The sequence below is a fragment of the Poecilia reticulata genome, linkage group LG2 (assembly GCF_000633615.1).
Source record: "Poecilia reticulata strain Guanapo linkage group LG2, Guppy_female_1.0+MT, whole genome shotgun sequence".
Lineage (NCBI taxonomy): Eukaryota > Metazoa > Chordata > Actinopteri > Cyprinodontiformes > Poeciliidae > Poecilia > Poecilia reticulata.
Genome location: NC_024332.1, coordinates 28,719,617 through 28,730,315, shown reverse-complemented (window position 1 = coordinate 28,730,315; position 10,699 = coordinate 28,719,617). Strand labels below are relative to the sequence as shown.

The 10,699-nt window shown below is 40.2% G+C and overlaps 1 protein-coding gene across 2 annotated transcripts in view; it reads left to right on the top strand.

Annotated features, from left to right (window-relative positions):
- Positions 1-886: 886 nt before the first annotated feature.
- Positions 887-10,699, top strand: part of igsf3 (immunoglobulin superfamily, member 3) — a 106,441-nt gene continuing 96,628 nt past the window's right edge. For both annotated transcript variants that reach the window (XM_008400850.2, XM_008400840.2), the window contains exon 1: positions 887-1,908. In XM_008400850.2, the coding sequence (XP_008399072.1) occupies positions 1,869-1,908 (40 nt within the window). In that variant the 5' untranslated portion in view covers positions 887-1,868. The remainder of the gene's footprint in view (positions 1,909-10,699) is intronic.

Below are 10,699 nucleotides of genomic sequence, written 5' to 3'. Positions count from 1 at the left end.
AAATGCTTGAATGTGTTGTATGTGTGCGAAGGAAGTGTTGAGGTGCAAAAAACAAAGACAAACTCAAATGTGCAAAAGGAAGGGGAGCTGAGGCACGACAGCAGGGCACCACACACATCAGAAGGCAGAGTGGACACCAAACATTTCTGTAGTGTCGAGTTTAAGAGTGGCTTGACCCAAAAGATGAAACGTAGGGATAGATTATGTTTTTGTTAGAGCACTGACTCCAGCTGCAGGTCATGGCTCTCAAATCTTCCCCAAACTATTGAACTTTCCTTCACAATGCTCTCAGGATGAAGTTATCCATGGTGGGTGTGTACCTTTTAGAAACTTCCACTCAACTTTCCATTAAAATGCTAACGTACACAGCTCTGTTAACAGCCAAGAAAAGTCAAAATTCTTTCCTGGTGATTGTTGGCCATACATGATCTTAGAATAACATTCCTCTATTAAAAAAATATATTTATCTTATTGGGATAAATTTGTGATAATAACATTTACTGAGGTCCTCACTAGTTGTAAATCATAACCTTTTCAACGTTTTTGATATGAAATATCACTTTTATTACTGAAATCTTTATGATATTTTGATTTACGTAATTGTACATAATCTTATTGTAGTATTCCATTTTCTTAAAATATTTGCACATCTGTTACTGGTTTAAATTATTCCTCTGTGGTGGTACTCTTGGAGCACTTGCTACTCACTGAGATGGTACTTGAACCAGTGACTTATTCAGCCCTTGAGCAGCGTGCTCCAGAATTTTAATTGAGAAATGCAAATCTAACTTCTTTCATTCTGTGGCAGACCCCCCGCTGCCGGGGCGTGGTTTCTGCGAGTGGGTGGGAGCAAACGCCACGCTCCTAAGTTTTCAAACTGGCCAAAGTAAAAACAAGGAAATAACCTTGGAAGAGAGAGAGAGGGAGAGAGAGAGAGAGAAAAAACAGGATCGGAAGTGCGTCTACTGGGATAACAACAGGACGCAGTCATTTATTAGACATAACTGAACGAGTTTGAACGGACGCGCAGATTTTCTTGGAATCGTTGCCAGGAATTAGATGGATAAATTGGGAGACTGTGCCAGGTCGTATAGCCGGAGCGTTTTGAGTCAGTGTTACAATTTTATAAATCTGATGGGTTATGACAGAGCACAAAGCCGTGCATCTGCTTCGTCTAGAGCGCCCGCCCCATTGAGGCTTTCTGCGGAGCGATGGTGAGAGATTGATTATAGTCTCCGGGATTTACCGTGGAGAAAAGCCAGAGAAAGAGCTGCTCTCCGATCAGCGAAGAGGACTTATCCCAGACTCCTTCGCGCTCCCTACATCCCTCAAGACGCTCTTTGAGTCTTTTTAAATTTTTTGGATCAGGTATCCAAAATACGCACAAGTCACGCCGGACTTCTTTTTTTATATTATTATTCTAAGGAAGCTGCCTGTGTGTTTGTGCGTGCGTGCGTGTGTGTGTGTGTGTGTGTGAGGGAGGTGGGGGGGTCGCCTCCGCAGTCTCGGATGCGTAGTAAGCGGGGGAGTGGGTTGGGTCGCCTTGGAGCCAGGCACACGCACACGTCGTCAGCGATGAAAAGCGTATAGGTGAGGGTGAGGGCGAGGGGAATACGCGTCACCAGAAGCTCGTGTGTTGTTGGGGGGAGAAAGTCGCACACCGGACTCGCCGGCTCTGGATTATAGACTCTGCCGTCCAGACACCCCCCTCAGCAGGTTCTTCTGGGATCCGTACACCTTTCTTCATCTCTCTGATCCAGGATCAGCGATAGTGGCTGCGCTGTCTCGACCGTTGCATACTCATCTGAAAAAAAAGAAAAAAAGAAAGGAGGGCGAATTGGTGGTGATTCCGCGGACCAACACATACAATGGCAACCGGTGCGCTCCTGCTTGCCTGTGCGCTGCTTGGTAAGTCCGATCGCTAAAGAAAAGAAAAAAAAAAAAGAAGAAAGGAAGGAAAGCTTTGATCTTGTTTCCATTCTGTGATTTTTTTTTGTATCCTTTTTACGACACCTGTATGAGACACGATAAAGGGTGACGGTAGTCATGATGAATCAGGTACCAGCAGAGATCGCATCTATGATCACCGCATTAATAACAGATGTCTCAGAACAGCTGTGTCTGTGTGTGAAGTAGGTTCATGTCATGTGGACTTTGGTCACACATTAAGCCGGTATATTGTTTGGTCGTTGATTTTAAAGGCTGGTCAATTAGAGGAGCTACTGCTTTTTTTTTTTTTTTTAAAGGTAGACACACAATCACATCATTGATGCACCTGGATAAACGTCATGATCTGATTGGTGAAATCTCTCTGTGGGTGTGAGCAAATGTTTACGGGCATAGTGTCTTGTGAAGGTTTTGTCACAATCCCAAATGTAACTATATTTTATTGGGATTTTGAAAAAAAACTATCGGCTGTAAACACAATCTTCATGCTAGAACATTGTAGTGACAGCATATAGATGAAGGTCTTTGCCAAAGACCGGAAAGCTGGTCATAGTTGGTTTGATGGTGAATGACTTCAGACTGGGACTGAGGCAGCATGGGCAAGTGGTCATTGAAACATGGTAGTGGGAGAATCATGATAAGGTTATTACAGTATTCTTTTCTTCAGGAGGATGGAGAGATGGGCGTTGGTACATACAGGGTGGCCCTGGATGAAAACTTCTTCGTTTTCAAAAGACTTAAGACGACCCTGAACATACAGTCAGAACCTCAAAGTACTGGCGTAGATCAAAGCACATGTTCAAGCAATCCAGTCAAAGTCGAGACCTAAATCTAATTTGAGACACTACTCAAATGTTAAAAGGTGAGTTTGGCAGATCAGGTGTTCCCCGTCCAGTACGACTTTGATTGTGCTATTTTGCAGATAAAATTGTCAAAAACGCGGTCTTTAAACAAATACAATTTACACTTTCCAAAACAATCAATACTTTAACTTAAACATTTTGCTCATCTATCGCATAAAATCGCCCAAAATTACATTGAAGTTTAGGATTGTGAAGTCCAATCAGTATTTTGCAAAGCATTGTCCACAATTCCCATGTGTTCTGTCTCCAATTACCATTTTTCGGTAATTTATTGAATTTTATGGACAAATACAAGCTTGAAGCGTGAGCATCCCGGTGACACACACCCAGAAGCGCACACACAGAAGGAGTGACAGTCACACAGGCGTGACTCCCCGACACACTCACATACTCACACATGCACACACACACACACACGCAGCCTCCCTTCTTGCCGTACATCCTGTGTGTGAGCTGTCCCAAACAAACACCAGATGGCTTTTCTGTTCCTGGATGGGGTGGCCTGTCAGCGCTGCTGGGGGGGTGGACAGAGATTGGGGGTGGGAGTGGAAGCTGGCCCTCTGGAGGCCCCCACTCAGCCAAGAGGATTACCAGTCTGTGCCTCGCCTCAAGTCCCCCTTTTAGCATGTCAAGTCACTTTCACTGGGGTGGGGTGGAGCAGGGGAAAGCGACATAAAGTTGTTTTTCTTTTGTTTAAGTGCAAATATCTATTGGTCCTAATAGAGACGCGTCTCTCTTTTACACTAAACGCTAAAGGATTGTGTCAGATGTTTTGAAGTGAGGGTGTGTTAAAAGGTTATATGCAGTTTATCTCTCACCTGCAGTGGATAACTCACTTAGTGTTCTCATTTGGTGTAAATCCAGATTTGTTGGTCCCAAAGGCAGAGGCTAACGACTACTCAGAGAGTGGCCAGGACCAAAGCGGACCTCTCTTGTCTTAAAACAACTCCAGTCTCAAAACCGTCAAAGGGGTTTATGTGAAAGCTACCCTATGAACCTTTAAACTGTCATAAATAGATTGAATGGCAGGAACACCATTTAACATTTAAAAATGTTGTAGGTCAGAATAAGTGCATGATATCAAAGTAAGGAAGCATAAAAAAAACCTTAAAAATGATCCCAGTTAAAGTGAGGTGGTATTGTTTTGAGTTTCATGCTGTTTTCTATCAGACTGTTCCTCTCGTTGGATACTTTATGTGTTTTTGACAGGAATATAATTTATTGGTTCACCCCTTCCTCCTTCAAAGTGTTTTGTGTTCCGAAATAATCAGCTTCTTAAGAAAGTATCATGCAATGCATTCATCGCAACAGAATAAAGATTCATAAGATATCATTTGCAAAAAAACAAACAAAAAAACATCTTTAAGACTGAAATTGCTAAAATCAATATAAGTCTCCTGTCATATTTTAGGCCCTCTTGGACTTGCCCTTGGTGTTAGCCTCCAGGACCAATGGATTTATAGTAAATGAAATAACAAAGATAAGGTATTATGCTTGTAGGTTTTTAATAGAATCAATTTGAAAAAATCTGAACTATTCCTTTAAGGTTTCATTCTAATCATGAATCCTTGAATTAGTCTGAGATGTTGGGGAGTATGGAGAGTTGGATGAAGATGAATTTGATTAATGTGATGTATGGTTTTCATTACCACACTGTTCTCGTCCCAACCTCAGACAGGCAACTGAGATGTGTCTCATCATTATAGATCCAAATCTGCTTTAATTATTCTAAATTTAGGTATTCTCAATAAAACTTTGAAAATGTTTTGGTAGTGTCAGCTACAAATAAATTTTTTTTGTTTGTTTTCATATTGCACATCAGTTGCACAGAGGAAATAAAGTGGGAAAGGAATCAAATAGATTCTGGTAATTTTTCCAACTTTGCTGTTTTGTACCTGCCTGGTTTTGGGTGTTTCATATCCAGCTTTTTTTTTTTTTACCAAATTGAGTCGACTGTTGTGGAATATTTTGTAATAGACGATGCTTCAGTTTGTACCCACAAGGTTGATGTTTCACATCTGTTTTGACAACCATTGATGTCAGATAGTTTCCATATTCTACTCATAGCCTCCTGCCAGCAGAAAGAAAAAGTCGCTTTGGTTTCCACAGATCATAAATATCAACTGGCCGAATACCCTAAATAAATGTACTTATGGTACTAAGTTTTTAGAAAACGATATACTTTTACACTTAATCAGATAATTTGATCATTTCCACAATTACTCCTCTCCTGTAGAAAAGAAGCACTAATGCTACTTGCTTTACAGATTGCTGTTGGGGTTGAGACCGACTTGTGGGTCATAAAACACCAAGCATGGGGTGTTTAAATGATCTCCAAAAGTCAAAGTGATTTCACTAATGATTGTTTATGGAAACAACTGGAATAAATACCTTTATAGTAGTATCATGGGTTTGACTTCTTGGCAAGATATGCACGTTTCAGATAGAGATGATCAGCTTCGGAGTCTTGCTGCAGTCCAGCTATAGCACTGCTGATTTTCCTCCACTAAAAATACAAACAATTCTTTGCAATAAATTGCCATGTCATTTTTTTTTCCCATCTTCCAAACACTGCATGCACACGGTTCTAAGAGATATGTACCAAAGTCTTTATGTGTGTGATCAGCTGCCGGTTCTTCTGCCACCCGTCAGGCAACCCAAATGTTTGCGCTTGAATTTTGTTTGTTCAGAATGAATAAAATAAAGGCTCTTGACGGCTGCGTTCGTCGAAAACAGTATCCATCATCGTTAGACCTGGAGGTGTCACCTGCAATTTTTTATTTTTTTTGCAGGTAAATCTTATTTTTGCGTTATTTGTGCTGCTGAGCTTGCAACCAGGTGTGAGCAAGAGAGAGCGCGTGCATGTGTTTCTGTTTATTTGTGGCAGAGGGGCGTGTGGTATGAGGCACATAAAAAGAGTCGCCTAAAGGAACGAATGGTTATTAGCTTTACAAACAGGATGTCTTCCCTTTTCCCCCGCAGAGAGTGAGAGAGATGTCACGCTTTCTCAGTGCTGTAACTGTGTGTCTTTTGTGTGAGAGTGGGGCTTGAAATGGGAAGCCAAACCCAAAGTCCCAGTTTATTTAACTAAATTGAAAGTTTAAGATGTGTGTGGCTGACTGCTTTAACTGTTAAAGGCATCAGTGCTTTCCATTTACTTGGCTGACAAGAGAGCAGCTAGCAGTTCTCCAAGTTCTGGTAGACTGCTGGTGGTTCTGAATATCAGCTGGTCTGAGAACAGCTTCGCCTTAAACAGATTAAGGATTTTGCAGATTACTTCTGACAACATACACTTTTTTTCTTTCTGGCACTATAGTGGTGTGCCAGCCCAGATATGCCAACTTTTAGGGCAAGGTTTACTTACTGGCTTGGATTGAGAAGGTTGGTTGTGGATACATATAAGAGAATAAAACATTTTTCACACAGCTGGTGAAGCTGGTAATATGCAAGAGAATCATAAGCACAGTATTTATATGCAGCAAAAACTCTTGCAGACAGCATCATATTTACATCTCAATTTTCAGCCAGTCAGGGTGATGGATTGTTTATAAAACATGGATGTAGATATGGGGTCTGAAATTGTTCAAGCCAGGATACATCTGAAGTGAAGTGCCTCTCCTGAACTCAGAGGGAGCTGGAATAGCATGTGAGCTATGGGTCTGTTTTATTTTGATTTTCATTAAGCACAGTTACTTGTTGACACGAATAAGGAGTATCTTATTTGTGTCAATAAGTAATCCAATGCCATGGCAGCAACCCAACGCATTTAGCCATGTAGATGTTGTGAAGATGACTTGCAGAAGTTCAAAGCGAGCATCATAAAAAAAAAATAAAAAAAATTTTAAAACGGTGTATCTAAGTCTCTTTGAACGTGGGATTGTTTTTGCTACTAGATGCCCTGGTCTGAATATTTCAGAAACTGCTGATCTACGAAGATTTTTCCACACACTGCCATATTTCTGGTTTATACAACACGGTCCAAAAAATAGTCTCAGGTGATTGTCGCTTGTGTGGATGAAAATGTGTTGTAAATGTCACCAGTCAGACAAGGACGGTCAGACTGATTTGAGATATAGAAAAAGCAACAGTACCTCAAGTAACCCATTACGTTAGTGTATGTGGAATATCACCTCTGAACAGAGCAACACTTGAGTCATGTTAGGTATAGCAAGTGACCCCGTGCCAATCCTGGTACCTAAGAACTTGAAACAGAAGCTCACCAAAATTAGACAATAATGGACTGAAAAAAAAAAAGAAGATGTTTCTGTGCTAGTGAGTTTCAAATTCAGGCTCTCCACATTCAAATGATGGGGTCAGAATTTGACATAAAAGTACCGGCCAAACCTGCCCAGCAATAACTGCAACTTGGTGGTAGAGCGTGATGATGTGTAACATATTTTCTTGACATATTTGGAACACCTCTGTACCAATTGTCCATCATTCAAACTCCACTGCTTACTTTAGTTTTGTTGCTGACTATATCCATTTCTTTATGACCGCAGTGTCAGCAGGATAACACACCATGCCACAAACCTGAAAGCACCTCATACTGGTTTCTTGAACATGACAATGAATTCACTGAACCTTCTGTAGTCACCAGATCTCATTCCAACAGAGCATCGTTGAGATGAGGTTGGCATGGGAGAGACACATCATGGATGTGCAGCTGAGAAATCTGCTGCAACTGCATGATGCTGTGGAGTCGGTATGGATGAAAAGAGGCAAAATCTGGACCAACGTGGAACTAGAAATGTGAACTTAATAAAATGGCTGCTAGGATTAAGGCGTAGTTGACACCACATTATGTAACTTTTTTTTCGACCGTTTGTCTTTGCTTGTGTTTTCAAGTTTCTGTTCCTCATCTAAGAAAATGCCATCCCTTGTAAGCTGTATTAGCACAAAGTTTTGGTAATTTTACAATTATACATTGCTTGTGGGTGCATGGGCTAAAAAAACAAAACAAACAAAAACATGAAATAATCAAGATTGTACAATATTGTTCAGATTTACTATATAAACTCTCATGTTATGCTAATCTTGTAAAAGCCAGATGCTTGTTCTATGCCATTTGCTTCGTACACAGGCTCTGGGCCCTCAGCTGTTGAGAAGCGACTGCTTACTGGAGGCGTGGCTTTTACCCAATTGCTAACGTCTGCCCGTAAAGTATGTAATGTGCTATTTTGATACTATGAAGCTTACTGGAAATTGCCTGCCGAACAAGGCGGCTGTTAATGTCAATTCACTATTCGCAAGCGTGGCCTGAACGACTTTGTTCACTTCGTCCGCTGCCATTGCTAAAACTATTAACAGACTGCAATTCTGAAAGAACACAGAAAATCAATGTCAACGTTCACAACTTCTCCTTCTGTTTGCTGATTGGCCCAGTAAAAATTCTGCCAGAGACAATCCAAGTCAAGGGGACAAAGCTGGACTGTTCTAGAAGCGAGAGGAAGGCAAAGGCCAGGCTGCACACATCCTGAACCAAAGCACAATGTGGTGGAACTGTATGCACAAATGCTCATTCCTGTGGTGTACGTTTATAACATATTTTGTCAACTTGTGTCTTTCTTGCTACCCAATGCAGCAAGAAAGAAACACTTTTAAACAATAGTGTTGCTCAGCCACATGAGTGTTTATCCTTTTAAGATTCACCCACAAGTTCTGAGAAACGTCAACAAGACTTTCTGCTTACCGAGATCATTTTTAATGGTTTCCCTTCTTCCACAAAGCTGTTTGGTTCATGTTATCTACTGTCGTAATTTATGGCAGCTGAGTGAAGAACCTCAGAATAACCTTGGTTCCTGGAAAAGGTTTCTGCAGTCAAAACACACCTATAGAGTTGGATCGTGTGCTAGCCAAGACAGTTGGGCAGATTAAGGCAAAATGTTGGCACGTTCAGCTGCACTGTGGCAGTGACTTACTTGGGCTCTTTGGTGGGTGTTGCATTTGGTTGCATTGCCTTAGAGCAGCAAGGTTATTATTGGAGGGTATTTTTGATTCGTTATGCTGTTTCACCAAAAATATATGTCTGATCCAATATTAGCAGAACTGCGATGAAGCTACTACGTAGTGTATATACAAGTAAAGAAATGTATGGCATAGAAAAGTTGTTCTTAAATTATATTTCTCCTTCTAATGCAACACCTCAGGGCATTATTATGAGGATTCTTACTAAGCTGGATATACTGTAGAATATTCAATGTGGATTCAGTTTTATCAAACAAATTCTAACATTTTCAGATAATACACAAGGACATGACATTGGAACTATCTACGTTTTAGTAGCAGGGATGACTAACCAAGTAAATCCTCAGTGAAATGTGAATATTTTCCTCTTAAGTCTTCCCTATGGTTAGACAAACAACTTTCCATGCATGATAGAAAAACAAACCTTTACAACGGAGTAGAGCTACTATTCTGTTTGCCAGATTTGAAATAGTTTTAACTTTTAAGATGGGAATCAGTGTGAGCGTACGGTTGGCACGTTTAAACACATTTAGACACAGCGAGCTAAATTTATCCACATAAATCCTAACATGTCCTTGTCAGCAAGAAATGTTCTTGTTGATATCCAATACGTCACAAGAACCAAAATGCAGAACTTTCAGACCGTCTTCAGAGGACTTTCTCACTGCAGCACACCCACGTCATATTTCTTGGAGACCATGCAAGAAGAAAATTCTGCCCGGAATAACAAGCTGCAAGAACTCCCAAACCAGGGCTGCAGGAAAAGAAGAATGTCTGCTGCCCTGAGATATAGAGAACAATTTCTCTCTTCTTATGGAGTGTGTTTTGGCCTTCATATTAGATCAGAGACCTAGCAGTCTATATCTTTTTCACATATTTAAAAAAATAAAATCTGAACTGCATATTTTGAAACGAAATTTGCCTCATGACTTTGTGCACTGTTTGAAAACAAATTGGATTCATACAAAATCCGGGAAAGCAATAGGATTCTTTCTTTTATTCAGAAACATTATGCATCTTATAAGACTGGAGTGCTTATAACACGTGAGGGGCTTTCTCTTGCTGTATTTAATAGTTGGTTTCAAGTCAGAGAAGATGCTAAAACGGGAGCTACGTTACAGGGCTATTGAGTGACTGTAAAAGTGGAAAGTTATGAGTAGTTGTAATGCCAGCAAACTTTGAGCAAATCAGCAAGGTGTAAAGCCAGTGCTACATAATTGGTGCAATTAAAAACATGGCGGTAGTTAAAAGCTCATTTTCAACTTAGGCATAACTAGCTGCTGTCTATTGCTCTGTGTTTATGTGTACTCTTCCTAAACATTTTTACTGTGAAGTAAGTTATGACACTTAAAGCCTCTCAAGCATGCATAAATTTTTTTTAATGTCTTTCTCTGGCAAATGCCTCAAATGTTTAAGAGGGCTTTTGTTTGAACAATAACATTTCTTGTCAGGAAAACTCATTAAATTAGTACATTTCCTAATGTGAAGCAGGTTTATAATTAAAACTGAAAGTGAATAAAAACCAGTGGCATTTGGTTTAATTATCTGCTGCACAGAACTGGTACGATGAGCATTAGTTTTAGGCAGAGGAAACAATGCATGACAGGAGTTCTATGTTAAAAGAGATGGCATAAAAACACGTTTTGACATGAACTGTTCTAAAAAAAAAGAAAAAAAAAATTTCAACCCTGTGAACATTTCGCTTTTTGTCATGTTGCAACCAGAATGTAATTTATATATGATGGCCCAACCTAAAGTAGTGCATAATTGTGCATATTTCTAGAGAACGACAACTGAAAGGTCTGACGGGCATCAGCCCCACTAAATCGATACTTTGCAGAACCACTTTTAAGTGCAATTACAGTTGCAAGCTTTTGATGGAAAATCTGTCAGTTTTATAATTTCAAAGACTGAACTATATA